Source organism: Notechis scutatus, chromosome 1, assembly GCF_049901735.1.
Source record: "Notechis scutatus isolate UNSWTSFEM ecotype Mainland chromosome 1, rNotScu1.2, whole genome shotgun sequence".
In the NCBI taxonomy this organism is placed as follows: domain Eukaryota; kingdom Metazoa; phylum Chordata; class Lepidosauria; order Squamata; family Elapidae; genus Notechis; species Notechis scutatus.
In genome coordinates, this window is record NC_142009.1 from 325,365,904 (window position 1) to 325,392,400 (window position 26,497).

General features: G+C 40.2%; 1 protein-coding gene across 3 annotated transcripts in view; it reads right to left on the bottom strand.

Annotated features, from left to right (window-relative positions):
- ARHGAP45 (Rho GTPase activating protein 45) overlaps positions 1-26,497 on the bottom strand; it is a 63,590-nt gene that overhangs the window by 22,281 nt on the left and 14,812 nt on the right. For all 3 annotated transcript variants that reach the window (XM_026670997.2, XM_026670998.2, XM_026670995.2), the window contains exons 2-7: positions 21,561-21,867; positions 16,346-16,489; positions 7,507-7,591; positions 5,145-5,217; positions 3,554-3,632; positions 1,561-1,698 (exon numbers count right to left, since the gene is read on the bottom strand). In XM_026670997.2, coding sequence (XP_026526782.1) covers positions 1,561-1,698; positions 3,554-3,632; positions 5,145-5,217; positions 7,507-7,591; positions 16,346-16,489; positions 21,561-21,867 — 826 coding nt within the window. The remainder of the gene's footprint in view (positions 1-1,560; positions 1,699-3,553; positions 3,633-5,144; positions 5,218-7,506; positions 7,592-16,345; positions 16,490-21,560; positions 21,868-26,497) is intronic.

Below are 26,497 nucleotides of genomic sequence, written 5' to 3' on the forward strand. Positions count from 1 at the left end.
ACTGAAGGAAGGAAAGTCGTAAAATGGGGCAAAAGTCATTTAACATCTGTCTTGCTTAGCAACAGAGATGTTGGGCTGAATTGTGGTGATAAGCCAAGGACTAGGTGTAGACAATATCGGATTAGATCGAACAGTGTAATGTTGGTTAGCTAGAAGGCCACACCGTCTCTTAATTGAGGGCCAAAAGCAGGTGGGGCCAGGAATATAAGGGAAAGTTTTAAGGCTGAAGTGAAAGAGTGGCTGATGGAAGAAAATTAGAAACTTATATTTCTTTATTTCTACATGTAGTTCTTGACTAATGGCTGTTCAAAGTTATGATGTAACCTGAAAAAGGGGCTTATGACCTGGTTCCAAAGTTCAGTGTGGGTTTGCAGCACCTTGCAGTCACATTACTGCAATTTATGGGAAAGCAGAATTTACTTCCAGTTTCCAGCATCAATGACCCCCCATAGCAAAAAATGGGTTTATTTAACGACTGCAGTGATTTCTTTAGGACTGCAGCGTTTGCTTAATGATCAGCGCAAAAAAGACTGTAAAATCGAGTCCGGTCATGTGGTGACCCATTCTACAACAGTCACAACTTATGACTCTAATTGTGGGGGCTCAATTACAATCATAACTCAAAAGGACGACCTGTATTTCCATTTGGCAATGCGGGTATTCCTTGACTTCTCATCATAAGTGAGCCCAAAAGTTCCACTGATAAGCAAGACAGTTGTTAAGTGAGTATTGCTCCATTTTTGGAGTTGTTAAGAGAACAATTGTTCTCTTAACAATTGTTAAGAGAATCACTGCAATTATTTAGTTATTGACACAGCTTCCCCACTGACTTTTCTTCTCAGAAGGTGCAAAAGGTGATCCCAGGACCCCAGGACACTGCAACCATCATAAATACATGCCAGTTCCCAAGCCTACGAATTTTGATCACATGACCATGAGGATGCTGCAAACAGCTGTAAATGTGAAATTAGCTTCTTTAGACACTCTGTATCTTTAGACGGTCACTAAATGAATGGTTGTAAGTCGAGGACTACCTGTACTGGTAAGTATTAGGGTTTCTTTGCTCATTGATTTTATAAAACATCATAGAATAATGAAGACCAGGGGTATCAAACTTGATTTCATTGAGGCCCACATCAGGGCTATGTTTGACTTTGACCTCAGGGGGTGGGAGCGTGGCCAGGGTGGGCGTGGCCTGCTTGACATCACTTGTGTCAGGGACGCCTGTGTTGACCCAAGTGCTCTGCCAGCAAAAACAGGCTCCCAAGCTCTGTTTTCAGCTGCAACGGCCTCCTGCAGCCCTCTGCCAGCAAAAACGGAGCTCCAGTAGGCCACACACAGCCCTCACAAGCTCCATTTTCTCTGGCAGAGGCACCGTGGGTGGGTGCTTAGCTGTTTCCAGGTTGGCTCTGCAGGCCAGATCTAAGCACCCCGTGGCCGGATCCAGCCCATGGGCCTTGAGTTTGACACCCCTGATGTAGATCTTGACTGCAGACTTTGGCACTACAGATACTAAAGGCACAGAATTAACTTAGCTATTCCCCTTCCCTGTCAGCTCACCCAGAATCGTCCTCTTCTCCATATAGTAGATAAGATCCTTCATGTACTTGGAGATGCTCTTGGCATATTTGAGGGCAAAGTCTACCCCTCCATCACACTTCTGAAGGAGCACGTTCACCTCTTCAACGGACAGGCGTGCTGCATCGCATGAAAAGTAGCAAATGAGTGATTATCATCTTATTCTTTTGTTGCCAAAATCTAATTCTGTGCAGCCCTAAAAATAGGCTCATTTCATATGGCTCTTCAGCTAATGTCAAAAGCGACGCTTTCTGAAATTGATAAAAGACTGATTACATCAACATTCTTTTCATGCAGCGGTTTCCAAATACCACAAACAGCATCGTAATGCAACAGTTACTTTTGTAATGCTTAATTGTGTGAGCACTGATGGAGAGCAAGGAAGAAGGATGAAAAGAAAACCTGAGCTCCAAAATATCAGAGAGAACTTTCTGCACAGCTGAGTTGTAGCATTTTCTACTCAGTTTTAAGTCAGCCCAAGATTGTCGCAGCATGAAATTTGCTGCCTTCCAAGGTAATGGTTGATGTAGCCTAACACATTTTAATTGCCTTTGGGTAGTATCAGAGTAAGGATGAAAAGTTTCCTTCAACACTGATATAGCCAAAGATAATTCAAACTCATGTTTCACTTATGAACTAAGAATGGAATGAAACTGATGTTATGGAAACAGAGCAGAATTAAGAGGTTGGCAGGACAAGCGTGTGCAATAATTAGGAGCATGAGAAAACATTGAATTATTTTTCTTCTAGGTATGATGGGTAAGCAGTTGGGAGAAAAAAATGGCACTTTCTTTTATATATGATAACAGCAAGATACCCTTGTATGCACAGAAATGGAAAGATCTGCAGATCCCCACAACGGGGTAATAAGTTAAACTACTTTAATTAAAGAAAAGACTGTCTCGCTTTGTTTCCATCTGAAAATCACTTTTGGATTCTTTGCTTCAGAAAAAAAAATACTATATTAATTTGGGGATTTGACTATTAGACTTGTTCAGCATTATAGAAATATTGAACGTTACTCAATTTCAGATCAAAAGATTAATATATTTTATGTCTATGGAGATTCTCAGTCACCCAGGTCATGGTTCTCCCAAAGGTGCTTTTTCAAGAGGCAACTGGATTTTCTTTGAAGACATTTCACTTCTCATCCAAGAAGCTTCTTCAGTTCAGACTGGATGGTGGGGGAATGGAAGGATTTATACTCCTTACAGTCAGCTGGTCATTTGCATTCTTTTAGTGAGTCATTAAGAGCACCTGGAGGTTTATCTGTGTCCTCAGGGTCACCTGAGTGGTGCAAATGGTTGTGGAGCCTTCTTGGAACTGTTGAAAGGACTGTGTTGTAGATTGGAGATAGATAATGTCTTATCCCGCCCCCCTCTGTTAAGAGAAGGCTATTCAATTTTGACACAAATGGCCTCTTTGACCCCTCTTTCAAACCAGCGGTCCTCTCTGTCCAAAATGTGGAGTTTGCTCTCTTCAAAAGAGTGCCCTGTGTCTTTTAAATGTAGATGGACTGCTGAATCTAGTCCTGATGTGTTTGTTCTTCTATGTTGTGACATACCAGCTGTCTGCAAGGAGTATAAATCCTTCCATTCCCCCACCATCCAGTCAGAGCTGAAGAAGCTTCTTGGATGAGAAATGAAACATCTTCAATGAAAAAAAAACAGAAAGTCCAGTTGCCTCTTGAAAAAGCACCTTTGGGACGACGTATCTTATGTTTGCAATTATTGAAAAAAATCCAGATTCTTTTTTATTTTCCTTCTTCCTCTTTTTTTTAACCCTTTTTCTATTTTTCCTTTTTTAAAATATATTTTATTCTTTATGGAAATTTAATCACACATATTTTTTTAAAAAAAGAAAAAGCATCAAAATGATATCAACATTATTTTTATATGTTTCATAAATGCAGAATTCTGTGCAATTCATGAGAAGTCAGTAAGGGAACAAAAATTATAATAAAGATGGTTCTTACCTGAACTGAAATCTTCCCTACCATGCAGCACATCCTCTGGTCCCAAACTTGTAATGCCCCCATATAGATTTTCCACTGACTACAAGTAAGGGGGAAAAAGGTTACTCTTTAAGGACACCTCTATGATGTCAGCTTTCTTATTTTATCCTTGCCAAAGTTTTCCCTTTTTATGGAGACAATAATGCCTTAGTTCTCTTGCTCCGTCAGAAAATGACATAGGTAAAAAATGTGAATGAAACAAAAACATATGGTTTCCTTGTTCGCCCTGTCCTTCTGAAACAATTTATACTGAAAGATATAAGGGACTCTAAAATTCTTTAGCAGAAACAGTACCTTGGAAATCATATATTCTTTTTATTTTTTAATTAGTTTATAGTGCCACATGCTACAATTTTCGATAGCTTTTAGTTCCTTAGTCCCAGAACTGGTCCTTCAAATTCCAAGCGGTTGCCATGGTGGTATTGCCAATTAAAGAGCAAAACCTTCTTGTAGGGCAAGGCGGTTGAAGATGATTAACGGGGAGGATTATACCACTTTAGAGACCTAAAAAACTGAGTGGGTGGATCTTCTAGCCTTTTTTATTTGTAGGAGCTAGAGCACCAAACTTGGGAGCTTTGGTTGTACCTCAACCAGCAAGATCTATTCCCTGCTCTGAAAGTCACTGATAGTGTTTAAAAAACGGTGAAAAACAGAATAACAGGTTGGAAGGAACCTTGGAGGTCTTCTAGTCCAGGGGTCTCCAACCTTGGCAATTTTAAGACTTGTGGACTTCAACTCCCAGAATCCCCCAACCAGCCTTTGAATTGAAGTACACAACTCTTAAAGTTGCCAAGGTTGGAGACGCCTCTTCTAGTCCAACCTCCTGCTCAGGCAGGAAACCCTATACCCATGATGGCAAACCTATGGCACATATGCCAAAGGTGACACATAGAACGGTACCTCTCTGTGGACACGCACGCAGGCCAGTTAGTCTTCAGGTTTCTGGCGCTCCAGCACGTGTGAAGACCAGCTGGCTGGCACATGCATGAGTACCGGCCAGCTGGTCTTTGGTTTCTGGCACGCGCAAAGGCCAGCTGACCAACGTGCTCATGGACACCGGCCAGCTGGTCTTTGGGTTTGCAGAGCTCCAGCGCGCACGAAAACCAGCTCAACAGCACATGCATATGTACTGGCCAGCTGCTTTTTGGTTTCCAGCGCTCTGGCACCCACGCACATGTGCCCACGCGCCTGCGTTCTGGTTTGTGCACTTGATGCCTGAAAGGTTTGCCATCACTGGCCTATACCATTTCAGACAAATGGTTGTCCAATCTCTTCTTAAAAACCTCCAGTGTTGGAGCCTCCACAACTTCTGGAGATGGTTGCACAACAGATGCCTAGAGAAAGACCAGCGGTCCCATCATGATTTAGAACCAAAATGTTTAGTGTTTCTTAGGCCCTAAGAATTATTTGGAATTAGGATACAAAGAAAAAAAAAATATTTTTTTTCCTCAGCTCAGGATCCTTTTCTTCTGAAATACCAGAGGTTAAACCCACTGCTTTCTCATTCAAAGCAGGACTGTGTCCATCCTGGGCAATGAACTGAGGGGCTCACCTGATTCAGATCGGAAAGAGGAATTGAAAGGATGGTACTACTGTCCACCTCTCCCATGAGGAATTCAGAGACACTGGAGTGGGGAAGAAAACAAAAACAGGAAAAAACGTTGATATAGTAGGAAATAACTAACAAGTTAGTAGCAGCAGCCAAAAACCATCACTGAGCCTCAGAAAGAGGCTAATAGTGACATTTTGCTTGCCAGTGTTGATTGCACAAACAACACTTGCTCCACTCTTCAACTGTTTGAATTTACAACTCACTCCATCCCCTATTATAAATGGCTAATGGTTGGGGGTGATAGGAAATGTAGTTCTATTTATCAGGAGCTTAGAGGTCTTGTGGTCCAGCATCCTATATCAGATTTATTCTCTGTTCAGCATTATAACACAAATGCTACTCAGAATTGCACCATACGAATAAATGCAAAAATCAGCATCTGAGGCCCCCGGCATTACTATTTTAACTCTCACCAAACAGCACTTTTCTTATTTTTTTTAGATTTTTCTTCTAAACATTATATAGAGTAGTGAAACTGAACATTAATGTTTAAAGTATTAGCTTTATCTCTTCAAGGGAAAGAAAGAAACTCATACTTATTACTCTTTTTTTTTAGAACAGAGGTCTCCAAACTTGACAACTTTTAAGATTTGTGGACTTCAGTTCTGGGAGTTGAAGTCCACCAATCTTAAAGTTACAAATATCTATGGAGATTCTCAGTCATCCAAATCATGGTTGTTCCAAAGCTACTTTTTCAAAAGGCAACTAGTTTTTTTTGTTTTTCTTTGAAGACGTTTCGCTTCTCATCCAAGAAGCTTCTTCAGCTCGAAGCTTCTTGGATGAGAAGTGAACTGTCTTCAAAGAAAAACAAGAAAAGTCCAGAAAAAGCACCTTTGGGTTAAAGTTACCAAGTTTGGAGACGCCTGTTTTAGAATCATAAGAGTAAGAAGGTGCCATTTAATTCCTCACTGCAGAAATTCAAATTAAATATCTCTAATACTGAGGTTTTTTTCCCCTTTGACTTGGGCTGCTTTTCTATGATCATGATGTTGATGTAATTTGTAAATAGAAGTTTAACAGGATTAAACTACTTCTGAAGAAGTTATGAGGACGTACTGTTGAAAGGCTGGAAAATGCCTTTCTTCTGAGGGTTCGGTTTTCCTGCTGGGAGAACTCCAGTGCAAGGACACAGGCAACTGCTTGGAAGCTGGTTCTTTTTATTTTTCAGGAAGGCGAGAGATAGCAAGATGTCTGCGTTCCTGGGGCTAGCTGGCATTGTATAATAAACCCCTGATTTTTATACTTTTTCTCCTTTTGTGTGTGAGTGCTTGTGTTTGTATTTCTTAATGTTTTAAATCCTGTCAGGGGTTGTCTTCATTTCCGCCGGAGGGTAAACTCCGCGGGGTGGTTTGATTGGATTATCAGTTTCGTCCTAATGTTTCTTATATTTGTTTTGTGGCAATCTCCTGTCTGGTATGGAATTTATTTCGTGTCTTTTGTCTATTTGTTTTGCTGATTTGGCATGACCTGTTGTTTGTAAGGGATTTCTTTTTCTTGTTTCCCTAGCTTTCTTAATTATTTGGGCTTTTGTCTAAAGGGCTTCTTTAATACCTTTTATTAAATCTCTTTTCCTATGCAAGTTTGTTTTATGGCTGGCCTGATGTTCCCTTTGGGCTTTTCCTGCTTGGGTGTCACCACTGTCTTCATGAAGTTCCCTTTCCACAGTATTATCATGGAGGATTTCAAGCAGAGGCATTTCATAGATATGTTAACACTGAACTGCTTACATCCAACTAGGACCAGTGAAGAAGAGTGTGAAATGGGTGGTGTCCACAGATGCCCTAATTCTATATTCTGTTATTCTAAAATCTGTTAAGTAACTGTCAGAGTATATTCATGAATTGGAATAGAGCATGGTAACAAGGTCAGCCAATGAATAGGCATAGCAACTAAGTCAGCCAATGAGGACTGTTTTGGAAACTGAAACTAGAATTAGCCTAGGCCAGAAACTGAAACTAAAAGTAGCCTAGGTGTGGCTCTATATTAAGCTCTGCAGCTATGTTGAGCTCTGAGTCTGTCTATTGAAGGTGAAACTGCTTCTCTCCTCTTGCTTGCCTGCTGAACTAAAGTAAAAGACAAACCAACTTGCTTGCTGAAGACTGGAGCTCTGCTCTGAACTTGCAACATGTTTGCTCCATGTTGGAGAAATCTACAACTGGTTTGTAAAATCTACTTATTATGTTTATAAAGATGTTAAATGAAGCATCAGCCCTCTGTGTTTATTTTTCTGGCGCTGAATTAACACTGCCAAATTCTGAACAGTAGCCATCAAAAATGGTCTTTGAGATGATCTTTTGCTTACGTGCTACTGAAGGAGACTGCAATCATCTCCACAGCCTTTTCAAATTCACGTTTTTCAGCTTCGTTGTTAGACTCATAGTGAAAGCCTAAAAAATGCAAATGGAAAAGGAAACCATGACACTCTCCCCAACTCATCAATCTTAAAAGGCATCCTAACAGGATACGCAACGTAACTGTAGAGCTGTAGCACAATACTGTACATTTCTGTGTGTTTTCCAATGCTCCCCATGTGGGGGCTGGGGTGGAAAGGAAAAGCGGCAAGGCAGCACTTCAGAGCAATGCAATAAAATCTTCAGTTGGGGGCGGGGAAAGAATTATTTAGAAGAATAATTATAGCTTTCCTCTTGTTGTTCTTTTATTTTGCAAAGCGGCAATCTTAACAGGGATTTAAATCTGTCATTTAAATACTTATCACACGGGAATTGTACTGATGCAGAATTATAAGTGATCCTTGAGTTACCACCATTCATTTAGTGGCTATTAGAAATTACAAAAGCACTGGAACTTTCTTACTATATAGGTTGGCAGCAGCAAGGCTTCCAAACATGGAAGGACACTTCAATTCCTATCATGAATAAATGGTTGCAGAACAGTGGTGGGATTCAATTTTTTTTTTAACTACCGGTTCTCTGGGCGTGGCTTGGTGGGCGTGGCAGGGGAAGGATATTGTAAAATCTCCAGTCAGAGGTGGGATTTGCTGGTTCTCCAAACTACTCAAAATTTCCGCTACTGGTTCTCTAGAACTGGCCAGAACCTGCTGAATACCACCTCTGTTGCAGAAGCTGATGGAGTTGGCTGAAATTGCAAAATTGACTATTTTGATTAAAGAAAAGAATATAAATACTTTTGTTTCCACATGGAGACCGCTTCTGAACTTTGTGCTTGAAGTGGAACAGAATGAAGCTTTGATTTTGGGTTTTACCAATTAGACTGATGGATCCTTATAGAAATGGCTAGTTTATATTAGGATGAAAAAACAAAAAGTTGCGATTTGATGTTAATGCTTTATTTTACTGCAACGGAGAGAGTCGGAAGTCAATGCTGCTTCTTCTTCTTTTTCCTAATCCTTCAGAGGTGGTATTCAGCAGGTTCTGACCAGTTCTGGAGAACCGGTAGCAGAAATTTTGAGTAGCTTGGAGAACCGGCAAATACCACCTCTGACTGGCTCCACCGCCATGTATTCTGTGCCTCCCGAGTCCCAGCTGATCGGCTGGGTCTTCTTTTGTTACCCTGCACAGGAGAACGGATCTGGAAAGCAGGTTAGTGGGGTAGGGAGGGAATGGGATTTTGCAGTAACCTTCCCCTGGAGTTGGGTGGGAATGGAGATTTTACAGTATCCTTCCCCTATCATGCCCACCATGCCATGCCCATCAAGCCATGCTCACAGAACCGGCAGTAAAAAAATTTGAATCCCACCACTGTAATCCTTCCTCGCTCTTCTTCCGCCCCTTCCTTCCCACTGTTTTCCTATTTTCTTTTGTATTTTATATCTTATTTAATCTTATAACTCAATAAAAATATTAACAATGAGTGACAAAGCAGTGAAAACAATTGACGTATGACTGGTCCTTGCACTTAACAACTGTCGCAATAACCCCATGGGGACATGATCAAAATTGGGGTGCTTGACAACCAGCATGTAGTTGTGACAGTTACAGTATATCTTGTGGTCATTTGCAACCTTCCCAGCAAGCTTTTAACAATCAAAGTCAACGAGGGAAGCCAGATTTGCTTAATGACTGCAGATTCACTTAAAAACTGCAGTGAACCACTTATCAGTGGCAAAAAAAAAAGTCATAAAATCAGGCACAACACTTTACAGCCATCTTGATTAGAAATTCAGGTTCTGATTGGGGTCGTAAGTCAAGGACTAGCTTTATGGAGGAATCTGTTGCAACAGCTATATCACACTAATTGATTACGCAAAATAAATCCTTGGATCCTAGGGCAGAACCATCCTTGCACGAGTCATTCTTTGATACTGACCCCTCACTCATAATCCCTGGGAAACTGAAATTCACTTAAATTTTTGCTCGAGGGATACACTATCATTCAATTGTCCAGGGTTTTTCTTTCTCCAAAGATCACTATATGGCAGATGTCATGAACATGAAGCTTCTCTCATTTTTGTGGTTAAACTGTTCAGGATACAGGAAACCAAGCCAGCAGCAGAAAACAAACATTTTGGTTCTGCTGAACTGCAGAAGCTGCCATTCTCTGCCTACCACTTCCTCCTCAGCTCTTCCGATATGATTCAGAGCACAAAAAAAGTCAATTCCTTCAATGCCAAGATGAAAAAAGAAAGTGTCTCACCTCTATAAATACTTGTATGTGCCATAGTAAAGAATTATTTTGGCAATTCACAGAATCTTTAGAGTAAGAATGTTCAACCTTGGTCATTTTAAGAATTCTGGACTTCAACTCCCCAAATTCTAGTCTAGGACATTCCTGCTTTAGAGTCAGAATCTACGGTACTTCAAAATTTTCCAGATTATTCTGGTCACTGCAAGTTTGTTACACCAGATTTGGTCCTTTCTTAAATATATACATTAAAGATTTTATTTCTGAAAAATCGGCACTATTCAGTTTGGTACAAGAAGGCACCCAACAATTGTTAGTTGTTACTGTTGAAAAATAAGAATTGGTTCAAACATCTTATCACTTTTATACTTCTTTTCAGAAAACTAGAACAACATTTGATTCTTATCTAGGTTGGAATACATCTATGTTTATAAATATTTACAATCTTCAGACCTGAACCTAAATCATTTTAAATTTAAATTTTTATCCAGGTTTGGAGTTGAAGACTGAAAAAGCTAAAATTAGCCAAGATATTATAAAGTAAGATGAGCTCTTCTCTCATTTTTTTAAGTTCCATTTTTAATTCCACAAGGAGTATTGCCATTTTAAACACTTTTAAACAACCACCTGATTGATTTTAATTCAAACCAGTAAAAATCCAACACCCAAAATTCCAAAGTTCACCAAGCAATCCAAAACTGTTTCTTCTTGCTTCTTTCTTCCACTTTTCTTTTCCAGGGGCTCTGTTATATTGTAACAAAATTTCAGTTACAATATATCCTTTGGAAATCTTTTTAAAGTTTCACAGTTAATTCTTTTTATTTCCAAGTGGCACTCTCTGTTATTACCAAGTTCCACCCTTTCTTTTTTTCCTCCACTTTCCTCCTTTTGAGGGCTTTGGAGCATCCAAAAGATCTTTATTTTCCCTTTGACACTTTAACTTCAGCTTAAAATTTGCCTGTTTGTGTCAAAGTAAATTAGCACAAATTTCTTACTTGAATCTCTTCTTTTTAGCATTCAAAGCTGATTGCAACTGTCAATATGGGAAAGAAGAAAAAAAATCCTTTTTCTTTTTCCCCTCTCTTCTCTGCCGCTTTAAAAATCTTCTTTTAGGAATAACACTCTTAATAATTTTAGTTCCAGGGTACCTTGCATAGATATTATCTCTGCTTAGCCCGGTCTGTCAAGCTCTTCCCTTTGTCTTCACTCCTGCACAATCTTTTAGGTCGGGTTTCTCTTTGAGGTGGCCATTTCTGACCACCGCTATAACCGCCTTCGGGAAAGCGAGTAATACCAAGCCGAGGAGGAGAGATGCGGCTCCCCTCAACTCCTCTGGCGATCTCCTCCCTCTTTGCCACCTCTACGGGGTGGCTTCAGCCCTGAATCCAGAAGATCGGAGCGCTCTGGTGGCAAGCACGGATTGAAATCGCCCACGATCACGGATTTCGATCCATCACCGAAGAAGCCCAAACTGAAGAGTCGCAAGAGAGAAAAGGATCCTTTGGCTCACACTTCAATTTTTAGAAATTGAGATTTTAAACTATGAAAACAACAAGAAATGCTTGAAGAACAAGAAGGGCTGGACAAAGAAGAATCCATCTTTAACAATCAAACAATGCAATGTGGGGTAAAATGGAAAAAGAGAGAAAAAGGAGTTAATAACACAAGATTTGAGGAAACAACTAAAAAAAAGAATAGTTCGAAAAGTAAACATAATATTAGGAAGAAGCTGAAGAGAGGATTACAGAAGGGAGAATCAGAGGGGGGGGACAAAAATGGTGGTGAGAAAAAGAGGGGAAAGATAAAAAGGAAAAGAAGTTATGAGGGATAGAAACAGGAAAAAAAGAAACAGGGGAAACGTACAAGGATTAAAGGTGTTAGCCTATTTAAAAGACACGGAGATAATGGTTAAAAATACAAATTAAAAAAGAGGATTCTGCACGGGTACAAGAGATAGTGTTGTTATATTAGAAATAGTAATGAGCAAGAAAATAGGAAACATAGGTGATTAAAGTGAAAGATAAAACTGGTATTGTTACATAATGGAATGCTTGTTAACAATTAAATGAAATAGAGAAAGGGAATCAAAGTGAAAGAAGAGGAATGAATGAAAATACTTTTAATTGTTTCTAATGATTTATAAATTATAATTGAAAAGAAATGTGAAAGATTTATAATGAAATCAATATCAGTTGTCAGTATGAATTTGAATAGAATACCATTTTACTCATTGTTTTTATATATTTTTTTCTTTTTTTAGAAGTTAATGTGTATTTTTAAGGGAAAGTATCAAGCAGAATTCGGTTGACAAGAGTTATATGATATAAAATAGATATTAGAAGCTGAATATTATAATTGTATAATGTATAAATTAAATGTTTAATGAGATTTGAAAGGATAACAATTATAAGATATAAACGTGGCACATTCTAATTGGTAATCATAGGGGAAACTTTGCTTTTTAATGCCTGGAAGGGGAGGGAATTTTCTTTTTTCTTTTCCCTTTCAGGATGATGATGGAAAAAGAACGTATGAAATTGTAAACAGGACAGACAAAAGTACAAGTATAATGACTGGAAAGATATAGAAATTTAGAAAAAGATATGTAATTGAATTAGAAGGGAATGAGATAATTATAAAATAAGGTTGAGGAAATTAAGGGAAGGGTAAATTATTGAGAAATAGATAAAATAGTGACAAGATATGAAATTGAATACAAAGATGAATATGTAATTGAGATTATATCTGTATGGAGATGTGATAACCTGGAATCATGCTGTTCTCTAAAAAAAGATGTTCTATTTTTATTATGTTTTGTGAAAACCCAAATAAAACTTTTACAAACAAATAAATAAATAAATAAAGTAAGATGAGGTCCAGGATGAAAAAAGGCTTTCTTTCATTTAATTATTACCAATTTTAATAGCATTGATTATTCTTCCATTATGTATTTAATCACATTTGATTTATCACTGTAAAATTATAATTTGGAGATTTGGGGTTGAGCATGTATTTGAAGTTTCATGGTCAAAATGGCCTCTGGAATCAATTGTGAACAGAGAAGACTTGTAAGAAACATGGGTAGAATTCATTATGATCAATAGGACGATCCCCCCACTGAAAACCTTTGGTTTAACTTATTTTGTGCTATCTTTTAAATAGTGTGAATATTCACATTGAAACCTTACACAATTTTTCTCCATTTTCTCCAAATTTTGATGCTTATTCATTTCAAAATTGGACAAGTACATAGTCAGAAAGGGAAGGATTAGGGACCTATATCATCAAACATGGTTCTGCCCATCTGATTCAAATATCTAGGAAGGAGACTTCTGAGAGCTCCAACCCACAAGGTTGCGGGTCAGATGATATCAGACCAGCGGTGGGATTCAAAAATTTTTACTACCGCTTTTGTGGGCATGGCTTGGTGGGCATGGCATTGCTTGGTGGGTGTGGCTTGGTGGCGTGGCAGGGGAAGGATACAGTAAAATCCCCATTCCCTACTCACTCCTGGAGGAAGGTTACTGCAAAATCCCATTCCCTCCCCACCCCACTAACCTGCTTTCCAGATCCGTTCTCCTGTGCAGGGCAACCACAGAAGACCCAGCCGATCAACTGGGACTCGGGAGGCAGAGAATAGATGGGGGCAGGGCCAGTCAGAGGTGGTATTTGCTAGTTCCACGAACTACTCAAAATTTCCACTACTGGTTCTCCAGAACTGGTCAGAACCTGCTGAATACCCACCTCTGTATCAGACTCTACATTATGGAATATATGCTCTCAACTTTTCAATGGAACTTGAGTTGACCTTTGATCACGTCTTTGGGTTACCATCTTCATGGTTTTTTTAACCATATTTTGCAGATTTGACCTGCCTATTGCAATGGGCCTTTTACCCATAATGTTTTTGCTTTTTAAAAAATTATTTTAGGGGATGTTTAGCTTTTCTCCTATATTTTTATTGTGTAGCACTCTGAATTGTACTGCTTGGGTAGCATATAAATACTGTAAAATAAATAAGCAGCAAAAAAAACACAACCCAGACACATACAGGTAGTCCTCATCTTATCCTTTGTTTAATGACTATTCAAAGTTATAATGGCACTGAAAAAGTGACTTATGACCAATTGTTACGACCATTGTAGTATCCCCACAGTCACCTGAACAAACTTTGGGTGTTTGGCAACTGGCATGTATTTAGGATGATTGCAGTACCCTGGGGTCCTGGATTATCATTTGCAACCTTTCTAGGGAGCTTCTGACTAGCGAAGTCAATAGCAGAAGCCAGATTTGCTGAATGACTGCATGATTCACTTAACTGTACTGATTCGCTTAACAATCATGGCAGAAAAAGCTGGTAAAATTGGGTATGGCTCATTTAACAACTGCCTTACTTAGCAACAGAAATTTTGGGCTCAGTTTATTTTATTTATTTATTTGATTTGTCAATCGCTTACAAGGTAATACATATAAGTATAAACATGAGTAAGATTATAGGAAATAGGTACAAATAAATGGGGAGAAAATTACAGGGATGGTAGGCACGATTGTGCACTTATGCATGCCCCTTACAGACCTCTTAGGAATGGGGTGAGGTCAATAGTGGTTAGTTTGAGGTTAAAGGAGTGGGGGTTAGAGGATGTAACAACAGAGCCAGGTAGTGCATTCCAGGCATTGACCACTCTGGTGCTGAAGTCGTACTTTCTGCAATCAAGTTTAAAGCGATTTAGATTGAGTTTGTATTTGTTGTGTGCTGTTGTATTGTTGTGGCTGAAGGTAAAGTAGTCATTGACTGGTAGGACATTGTAGCAGATAATTTTGTGTGCTACGCTTAAGTCTAACTATAGGCGGCGTAGTTCAAGGTTGTCCAAGCCCAAAATCTCAAGCCTGGTGATATAGGGTATTCTGTTGCGAGCAGGGGAGTGTAGTACTCTTCTCGTGAAATATTTCTGGACTCGCTCGATTGTATTAATGTCTGATATGCAGTGTAGATTCCAGACTGATGAGCTGTATTCGAGTATTGCTGTTACAGTGAGCTCTGGCGCTTAGATCATTTGATATGAGAACTCCAAGGTCCTTGACAGAGTGAAGATCATCAACGAGGTCATTTCTGCCACCGTGATTGCCGGCGTATAAGACGACTTTTTTTGCCCTAAAAACATGACTCCAACTGGGGGTCGCCTTATACGCCGGGTCGCCACGTGCGGCCAGTCAGGGCTCCTCCCTGCAACCAAGCCCTGAGGAGACACTTGGCTTCAGGCGCTCCCGTCTTCCCTTTGCTTTCGAAGGTAAAGCGAATTATTTTACAAAGCCTCCCTGCCCGAGAGGGCAGCCTAACCCAACGTGGGAAGCCTTTGTATTTGGTGTACTGATTTTTTTTACCAATGTGTAGAATTACAATGTGAATACAATGTTGTACTCATAAATTGAGGACTACCTGCATAAAAATAAATTTACTGTCCAGGAAGAATGAATTAAAATGCAGACCAAACAAATATTTGCTAACATCTCCACTCAGCAATCTATGGCACACACTATAATACTAAAGGAACATTTATTCCAGAAGTTATTAATTTGGTTCACAAAATGTGCTAACATTTAATGATTTGTTAACTAGGCCCTAATTTATTGCATCTGCATGCACACTAGGCCACAAGCTGTGGTTTATAAGCCACAACATCTGGATTCACACATTATATTAAATCAAAACCAAGCATATCACATATAGCTCAGGACAGTTGTAAAGCCTGCATATATTCATAATGCTGGGCTCACAGGTTATGTGAAGTATGCCATGTTGACACCGTGAGCATCCTGACCTCCATGGGCAGATGACGCAAATAGCGTAATTTGCAACCATCATGTTTTGCAGATTATATAATTCCCATCATTTATAGGATGACACTATGACACATAAAATGTTACTTGCCTTCTCTAGGTGCCCTAAAACAAAGAGAGTAGGATACTGAAGTTAAGTGTTTTTTCAACTTGAAAACCTTAAGATCTGTAGATTTCAGCTGGCTGGGGAATTCTGGGAGTTGAAATCCATACATCTTGAAGTGGTCAAGTTTGAAAAACACTACATTGAACATTCTTCCTAGTCATGCTTTAAAGAGCACTGTCAACTCTGGGATTCATCATTGCCATAGAGTTCTGGAGGGAGGAAGTGATGTATTGAATAGTTCTTAGGGAAAAAAAAGAAAAATTATTATGAGTTATTAGTTCAAGGTCACAGAGAGTGGCCGTAGCAAAGAATTGAGAATGCAGATCATTGGTTCATGTGATTGATGAGGTGTGAAAAAGGGGGTGGAGGTAGGTGGAATTTTGTGGGATGAGCTGGTAGGAATCCAGTACTGAAATTCCACTTGACGATACCAGTCTTTTTTTTTGCTTTGAATAAATCGTTTGAGAATATGTCTGTCTTGGAGTTAATGTTTCAAATGAAGGCTTGCTGGAAGTCTGACAAGCACACTCCTAAGGAGTGTGAGATCAAATCCAGGACCAAGCTAAGTTCCTGGTAAGAACATCCCCTCACTGACCTTTGACCCTGGAGATGAGGGTCCCGGCTGCAGTCAAGGTCTCCAAAGTGTTGAGCAGTGGGTACTTGCTAATGATTTGCCGAAGAATTCTTAAGGCTTCTCCAAGACATTCGTGGGCGAATGACCGTCGAGATTCTGGGCCATCTGCAAAAGGAAGAAAAAAATAAAAAAATCTCAGAGAAGCCCCAGGGCTTTGATAAAACATCTGGCTGACTGCGTGACCAACTGTAATAATAACACAACTGCTGATATGAAAGGCAAAAAAAGTCTGGATAATGGATGTTACAGAACCTGGAGGGAGCAGAATAAAAGAAAGAACTGGAGAAAAATCACAAAAATACAAAGACCTACAAATAGAAGCAGAACAACCATGGCAAAAGAAAGCCAAGGTAGTAACAATAATTGTAGGTGCCTTGGCTGCAATCCCAAAAATCTGGAGTGCCCGTTGAATACCATCGGCATTGACAAAATCTCCATCAGTCAATTGCAAAAGGCAGCTTTACTTAGAACAGTTTACATCCTGCCATAGTACCTTTAACTCCATCAAACAACATGTGTCTATCCCAGATCCTTGGAAAGGACTCAATAGGCGCACAAAATATGCCAGATTCAATCTAAACATACAGCTGACTGTGCGACAAACCATAATAAAACAACTGTCGACAAGAAAGACAAAGAACACTAGATAGTGGCTGTTGCAGTATTTGGACACAACACAATAGAAATTATCTTTTCTCTAGGGCTTTCTATGTCCAGTCTTCAGCTCCTGTTTTTTGAAATTCCTCAGAGCTCCATTCTCTATTTACTACTGAAGGACCACAGGATGAGCTTATCCTTCAGCATGAGATTAAGTATTCTCAATATCTTGATGATACTCAATTGTATATCTCTGTCTCTGGCTGGCCCAGGGATGCTGTTTCAGTGCTCTATCATTGCCTGAAAACTGGGATAGTTCTGGATAGGGAAGGATAGATTTCAACTCAACCTGAGCAAGACTGCCTGAGTGTTTCGGGCCCCTTAAGGTCCAGATCCAGAGAATTTCCAACTTTGGTTGTGACCGGGGCTGCATTACCCCACTGACAGCCTGTGATTTGAACTCACAACTCTCCTTGAACAGCAGGTGGCAGCCGTGTCCAAGAGGGCCTTTGCAGAACTCCATCTTGTATGCCAGTTGCACCTGTTTCTGAACCGAGAGTGCTCTAAATAGTCACTCCTGCCTTGGTTATCTCCCAGAGGGATTTCTCCAAAGTACTGTACATGGGGCTACCCTTGAAGACCTTCTGAAAGCTGCAACTGTTCCAGAATGCAGCAGTGCACATAATAATGGCCATGGATGCACCTTAGTAATCCCTATTAGGGGGAGTTGCACTGGTTCTTGATAGCCTTCTAGATGTAATTCTTTTTTTTTAAGTATTTATTGATGTTTTTAATAAACATAGTACTGTACAGGTGATTCTCGACTTATGACCGGTTGCTTAGTGACTATTTGAAGTTATGACATACCCTCAAAAAGGTACTTACAACCCAGATTCAAAGTTCTGATGGCCACCACCACCCCGTGGTCACATGATCATGTTTGGGGCACTCAGCAACTGGGCCTCATTTATGGCTCTTTGCAACGTCCCATGGTCTTGTGACCTGCCCCCCTCTCCCCCCCCCGCAGTTATGATGTTTTCTTTACTGGAAACTAGTATTTACTTTTAGTTTTCAGCAAAAAAACGCCCATTACAGAAAGTGAATTTGCTTAATGGCCACAGCGTTCACTTAACTGCAGGTTCGCTTAACAACCATGGTGATTCACTTAGCAATCATGGTGATTCACTTATAAACCATGGTGATTCACATAACAGCCATGGTGACTTAATTACCACTGCAAAATTGTCATAAAATCAAGCCCTTCCCGTACTTTTGCCACCAACACAGCTTACGACCCTAATGGGTAAACGCCATTACAATTGTAAATAGGTGACTACCTGTAAAAATTTAACCTAATTTAAAAAATGAACGAGAAGAAAAAAGAAAAATTCAGAAGCTGCAGAAAAACTATTCTATCCTGGTTCAGTTAAAAAAATCCATTAGGAGTCACCAGAAATATCAAACAAATAGTTTCTCCTTGGTCAAATAGTCCAACTTTATATTCCTTCTTTTTGCACTACATAATCTTGACGTTTAAATCATTCCAATGGCATTGCAGGATTTGATCTTTCTTGATTCTTTGGTATTTTAAAGATGCTTCAAAGCTTTCAACAGACCTTGTCTAGGATTTTTTGTCTCAGTTGTTCCATGTCCAAAAGCTTTTCTTAATTTGTCTTTTGAACTCCTATTTTAGTAATCTTTGTTATTTTCCATACCTTCAACCTCTCTTAGGCTTATGTCAGCTACAATTTTTGCAAAACTTTTCTCATTGTCTTCTAAAAATTTATCCATTAAAATTTGCATCCTTTCTGAGATATTAGTTATTAATGCAGATAGTCCTTGACATATAACCTCAGTTGAGCCCCAAACTTTCGATATTAAGAGAAACATTTATTAAGTGAATTTTGCCTCTTTTTTATGATGTTTCTTGCCTCAGTCGTTAACTGAATTGCTGTGGTTGTTAAGTTAGTAACACAGTTGTTAAGTGAATCTGGCATCCCCATTGATTTTACTTGGAAGAAGGTTGCTAAAAGTGATCACACAATCCTGGGACACTCCAACCGTCATAAATATGAATCAGTTACCAAGCATCTGAATTTTGATCATGTGACCATGGAGATGCTGCAATGGTTGTAAGGGTGAAAAATGGTCATAAGTCACTTTTTTCACTTCACAACTACAGTGATTCATTTTAGGACAAAAGTCATAAACTCACTTCGCTTTGTAACAGAAAGTCTGGTCCCAACTATGGTTGATTGTTTGATTATGTTGATTGTTGATTGGTTGATTGAACTATGAGGATTACCTGTATTTTTTTTTAGTGTCCACCCAATATTTTGGAGTAAACCTCTCACAATATCCTGATGGTGGCCTTATAGACTGAGGTGGGTGAGAATTGTAAGATCTCTAATTACCCTTCCTTCCTTCCTTCCTTCCTTCCCTCCCTCCCTCCCTCCTTCCTTCCTTCCTTCCTTCTTTCTTCACTCACTCACTCTCTCCTTCTACGCTACCCCCTCCCTTCCTCTCCTCTCCTTTCCTCATTGTAGGAAACAAAACATATTTTTAAAAATGCAATTTTTAAAAAGTACCCCAGGGATGACAGGGTAAGGAGGGGAGGGTTCTATGGCACATCCTGCTTCTGTTTTAAACGTGCAAAAGCATTTTGCGCTGGCCCATACTTACAACTCTGAGGAAGTGTATGTTTGAGTTGAATGCAAAGAGGGTCGATTGAAGCACCCAAAACTGGGTAAATGAGTATTAGACAAAGGCCTACAGCTGGTTTGCACAATACAGTTGGTGATGGTTAATTTAATCCACAATTATTAGCCTAATTCAGGGCTCTGCTCCTCACCACTCCCTTCCCTTTGGCTTCCCTTCCCTTTGTATCAGTCTACAATCCGTCTCCACAAAGTCTAAGGAGAGAAGGACAGAATAACCCAAGCCTGTGCACTGGTGCACCCATGGAAGATTTATCAGGGCGCTGCCAGCTGTCACAGCATCCTGTAAACAGGAAAGGCAGACAAATGAAAAGGCAGAAAAGTCAGGAAATGGCATTTTCCCATCCTTCTGCCTGCTTTGACATGTCAACTGATTTGGGAGCATGGCTAACCAAACCATTGTGAAATCAGCTGATGTCATCCATCATAAAGGCTTTTCCCATGAAGCGATATTCCCGGGTCTTCCATCCCAATATGAAAGGCAGAGTTTTTATAAGGTAGATGCTCTGCGCTGAATGAATTAGACTGCTTGTAAAAGCAGAGCGTAAAGCAAGACCTTACGCTCTGCTACAAGGGCTTAGAAATAGGCAAAGGGAAAAATCTTTGATTGCTGCTTGCAAAGTGGGGATAATTGCAGAATACCTGCCAAGTTATTGCAATTATTATAGATAAGTCTATAGAACTATTTCCTTATGCATGCTTGCTTAAACTCTCCATTTTGTACAAAATATGATGCATTAATTAAGCCTGCTATTAATTTCTAATCCCACCACCACCACTGCAAATTACCATGTGTTGAAGAAACAGCACAGCCTCCCAATCTTTGTGCAATTTAAGCATATCAGTGCATCACAATTTTCTTTAGATATGTTTGTTCAATGCAATTATGCTTAACTTAATCATGGTTTACTCCAACAGTTCTCAAACATTTTGGTTTCAGGACCCCTTTATGTTGCAAAAAAGTATTGAGAACTTCAAAGGGTTTCCGCCCTAACTACTGCAATCTATTATATTACGGTTACTTTTTACAGTGTTTTATCATTACAAATTAGGTTTCCCCAACCTGTCACCCTTCATGAGAGGCAGTATTGCTAGGGGTTAAGGCACCAAGCTAGAAGGCAGGAGAATGTGAGTTCTAGTCCTGCTTTAGGCCTGAAAGCAGCTGAGTAATTTTGGGCCAGTCATCAGGAGACTTGGAGTTCTAGTCCCACTTTAGGCATGAAAACCAGATGGATGACTTTAGGCCTATCATCAGGAAATTGAAAGTTCTAGTCAGAGGTGGTATTCAGCAGGTTCTGACCAGTTCTGGAGAATTGGTAGCAGAAATTTTGAGTAGTTCGGAGAACCAACAAATACCTCCTCAGACTGGAGATTTTACAATATCCTTCCCCTGCCACGCCCGCCAAGCCATGCCCACAGAGGTGGTAGTAAAAAAAAACTTGAATCCCACCACTGGTTTTAGTCCCACTTTAGTCATGAAAGTCAGCTGGGTGACTTTGGGCCAATCACCAGCAGACTTGGGCCAGACACACACACACACACCCCTCTATCTCTCCCCCAATTCACCTCATAGAGTTGTGAGGAAAATAAGAAGGAGTATTTAAGTATGCTTACTGCCTTAAGTTATTTCTAAAAATAATAAAGGTTGGATATAAATAAATAAAAATATAAGGATTTTATGTTGGGAATGTTGGGAATTCTGGCAGCAAAGTTCTGGGAGACACCAATTTGGACCAGGCTGTGGGTGCATTGGCAACAAAATGTATATTATAGCAGCTGCTTTCAGACCCTCATGGAGTGTCAAGTCATGAGCTCGGTCCCTAACTCATGGTTATTGTACATGCGCGTGCAATATTACTCACCCTCCTGCAATACAACATCCTTCAGCTTCTCCAGCCGCTCTGCAAAACAAGCCACGTCAGCGAGCAGTTGTGAAATTTCCTCTGCTTCTGCTAGGCTCCCTTCGCTGATTTCATAGGGACTATAGGCACTGTGGGGCTTGTGAGCTTTGGCAAGACCTCTGGGAATAGCAGGCGACAGAGGGAATCCTGCTGCACTGGCATGGCGGCTGAGACTTGTGGGACGCTTCAGCGTAGCTGCGGTGGCCGATGAAGACAAATCCACCAGGCTGGAAGTTGATACATCCAGGCAATCTCGCCGTGGAAGCTCCTGGGAGAAGAATCAAAACCATTTTGATTACTGAGAGAGTTGAGGTGGAGGGTGGTGTAGGAGAAGGAGTGGCAGAACCTGGGAGTGGGGGTGGAGTTAAAAGAGGAATCAGCCTAGAATCCCTATATAGCCACAAGCAGATCAAGTCCAACATTCCTTGAATTCCATGGACTCTTACCTAACTCCAGGCAGGAGTAAAAAAATTATGTGCTGAGGTATGACTAGCAATAAATCAGTTTAATTGGATTTTCATGTGTAGACCTGGTCTTTCATACCTGACATACCATTAGGGATTGCATCAAGGTTCTCTTTGAAAATGCAACAAAGCAGGGATTGCATATATGTATTTGGTATGCTGCATTTTATTGATGTGGAAGGCTATATGTGTACATACCAATAAAGCAATGAACAATCATTATGCAACTATGCCTGAGTTACCTCATGACTATTTTATTGCAGATTTACAGGTAGTCTTTGATTTACAATGCCAACTGAGCCCAAAATTTCTGTTGCTAAGCGTGGCAGTTGTTAAATGAGTTGCATCGCTGGAATCCTGACACTCATTTTATGACATTTTTGCTATAGTTGCTAAGCAAATCACTGCAGTTCTTAAGTGAATCATGGAGACTTTAAGCGAATCTGGTTTCCCCCATTGACTTTGCTTGGCAGAAGCTAGCTGGGAGGGTTACAAAAAGCAAAAGCACTGCTTCATAATGCTTTGCATCCCTCTCTAAGCGTTTACAGAGTCAGCCTATTGCCCCCAACAATCTGGGTCCTCATTTTACCCACCTTGGAAGGATGGAAGGCTGAGTCAACTTTGAGCCAGTCAGGATCAAACTGCTGGCAGTGAGCAGAATTAGCCCGCAATAATGCATTCTAACCACTGTGCCACCAGAGCTCAAATGGTAATCACATGACCCCAGAACAGTGGAAATGTCATAAATACATAGATCACATGACCATGGAGATATGCTGCAATGGTCATAAGTGTGAAAAACAGTCATAAGTCCCTTTTTTTCAGTGCTGTTGTAACTTTGAATGGTCACTAAATGAATGGTTGCAAGTGGAGGACGACCTGTAGTAGTATCAGTAAAAAAGGAAGGAGGCAAGTAAACCAAAGGAGTAGATCACTGCAACAAACAATGAAATTCCAATACTGCAGATAAGAATTAGTACTCAACATGGCAGGTGCGCTAGCCTCCTCCATAAATGGGGAAATTCTTCTCTTTGAAAATGTAGCTGCGGTGCTTCAAAGCAGACAGTGCGGCATATTGTGGAACAGTGCCTTTTGCACGCATATTAGGGAAACCCCAGAGACTTTCCGTAGCCAACTCCATCATGTATTGACTATATAAATAGTTTACCTTTGAATTTATAAATAGAATAAATAGTCTCCTATTTGCACACTGAGAATGTAACTGTGATGTGATTTTTAACATTCTTTTTGCCATACTCTAAATTAGTGCCAGGGACTGGTTCCATGGAGAGATTTTTCCGCGGACCGGAGGAGACGTGATTTCGCGTGCTACCTGCATCCCACAGATGGGGCTTCGCTTGTTTGCACGGATTCGTTGCTGGCATGCCATGGACCGGGGTTTGGAGACCCCTGCTCTAAATAAATGAATACTGCAGATAATCTTAGAAATGATTCTAGGTAGACTTTCTGGGAAGTGAGCACCAAACCCAAAGACAATGGAACTCGCAATGATATCAGTCTTATTTTAAAGAATTTTCATTATTTTCATTGCAAAAGAACTAGAACAAGGCCTGCATTAAAAAAAATACACTTTTCATATTTTCCAATTTGGGGTAGGCAGGGAGCACAATTGTTATTCAATTGTTTTGAATATCTTATCCATTGTAACCTATGGGGAAGATACTACAGATTACAGTTTAACAGAGTTGGAAGGGACCGTGCCAGACCATTTAGTTGGATGATCAATCCCCCAGAAACTTCCTCCTTAATTCTGTGATTTATTGCAGATCATTCTATGGTGCTTCCAGGCTGAATGTACAGAGAGGCACTTTTGGCCAATATCTGTTGCACTTCTACGGGTAGAGACAAACAGCACAATGCTGTTGAACTTTAACAATATTAAGACAACATTCTCAAAACAGGTTAATTTACAGGAAAATCGTCCAGCTATATTGTGATCCATCATACTGTGGAAAAAAACAGCTGTCATCCTAGTCAGAAACTATCATAGCGTTTTCAAAAGGCAAAGCATTTTACACCAATCAGCAATTATACCTTGTTAATATAGGTAGAGTGTTTATTTAGTTGTGCGAACTCATCCTGAATATTGTATCATTTGAAATCCCATCATTCAACCCAAAACTTCTGCTTTGATGTACCAGAACAAGGAAGACATTTTTTAGTTGGCCTTCCTGGAAACCTTTGGTTGTGAGTTTGCGTTTCACCTTTAACATGAAACAATGCTTCATTCGGTTAAGCAATTTGTGGGTTTTCATGACATGCAGAACCATTAAATAATTACTTGGAATAGATATGCACAACAGCCTTCTCTAAAAGTCATTGGCAAGTTTGTGGTTCAGGGCATTGTGCAAATCCAGACTTTGTATATATGAACAGTCTTATAAACCACTGTTTTACTGTATTTTAAATTGTTTTGGTTTGTCTAAAGCCAGGGGGCTTTGATTATGCCTAGGACTTTATAGTCACATGGGCAAACATGTCATCAATGTTTCTCAACCTTGGCCTCATTAAGATGGGTGGACTTCAACTCCCAGAAATCCCTAGATACCATGGTGAAGATGGGTGGACTTCTGCCTTAAGCAGGGGGTTGGATTAGAAGACCCTCAAGGTCCATTCCAGCACTATGTTTTTCTATGTTGTTGTTTTTTAAGATCAGAGGAATATAATGACTAGGGTCAGAAAGAACAAGGGCAGGGGGATCAACAGTACGGAGAGACAATATCATACCACTACTGTACTGTTTTCAGCAACTCAGAAATGGGTGGAGAACCTCAGCTACAATTGCTCAAGCGTGTTGCAGTGAGTAAACAGCAGACACAGGCATTTTCGTCACCCACTGAGAAACCACACACCCTTCCCCCTCCGCTCCGTTTGCAAAGCTATAAAATCACTGCCTGATGGGCTTCACACTTTGGACCACGTGACACAATTTACTTAATGAAGGTTTATGGAATAAGCTGCTAGGGGTTGGGTTGACGCAATTGCAAAACTTTGATGTCCCTCTCAGTGGTGAGATGGGTGGCATTTATGTTTAATAAACAAACCATGAACCATGGTTCACCAACCCACAGATGCTAACTTCGTACAACAGCAAAGCCCAAAGGAAATAAGCCCACAATGTGATTTTGCATAATGGTGAAAAATGAACATTTTATCCAATGCACTGCCAAGATGCGTCCAAATCCATCTTGTTATGTTGCTGAAACGTTCCATCTCTTGATTATACTATAACTTTAAGAACTGGTGTTAGGTCTGTTTTCTCCTCTTCTCTTTTCCCACTTCTTATTTCTGCATTTTTCTTTTCAGACTTTAAAGCCCAGAGCATAAGCATTTATTTAATACAGGAAGGTCCAACCTTGGCAACTTTAAGACCTGTGGACTTCAACTCCCAGAATTCCCCAGCCAGCCATCATGGTTGGGGAATTCTGGGAGTTGGTCCACAAAATATTGCCAAGGTTGGATACCCCTGATTTAATGTAATGGTATGCTGTCATAAACTATACAGATTAAGCTCATAAATCTATAAAATGCGGTAGTAGTATAAAACCAAAATAGACAAAGCAAGAATGAGCAACAATAAATGAGACAATCACACCTCAGTCCTCCCATGCCGTTGGAAACATGTTTCATTTTTGGAATGCCTATAATGAGGGCGCTAATCTGCTTTTGAGAGGGCATCTATTCCAAAATAGAGGGGCCATAACAGAAAAGTAGCATCTCCAAGTTCCTGCCCAAATTCACCTTACAAAACCATTAAATTTTACCACAAATTTTTGTCAGGCTGGGTAATGTGTGTGGAAAAGACCTTGGGAGAATAGACACTGCCAAGAGAATGGTCAGATAAGAGACAGCGTAGCCCACAACCGATAGTGGATGGGAGAAGAAGCTCAGAAGAGACCCTCCCTAGTTGCTCAGGCTGTAGGAAATTGGGCGGGGGGAGAGATTGTACCTTCAGACTTGCAAGATTCTGTTAGTACTTTCAGACTTACAACCATCCATTTAAGTGACAACAATACTGAAAAAGGCAGTGGTGGGATTCAATTTTTTTTACCACCGAACCGGGCATGGTTTGGTGAGTGTGGGCATGGTTTGGTGAGTGTGGCGTGCCTTGGTGGGCGTGGCAGGGGAAGGATACTGCAAAATCCCCATTCCCTCCCCACCCCACTAACCTGCTTTCCAGCTCCGTTCTCTTGTGCAGGGCAACCAAAGAAGACCCAGCCAATCAGCTGGGACTCAGGAAGCAGACAATAGATGGGGGCGGGGCCAGTCAGAGGTGGTATTTGCCGGTTCCACGAACTACTCAAAATTTCTGCTACTGGTTCTCCAGAACTGATCAGAATCTGCTGAATACCACCTCTGGAAAAAGGGACTTATGACCATTTTTCACATTTACGACCATTGCCGCATCCCTGG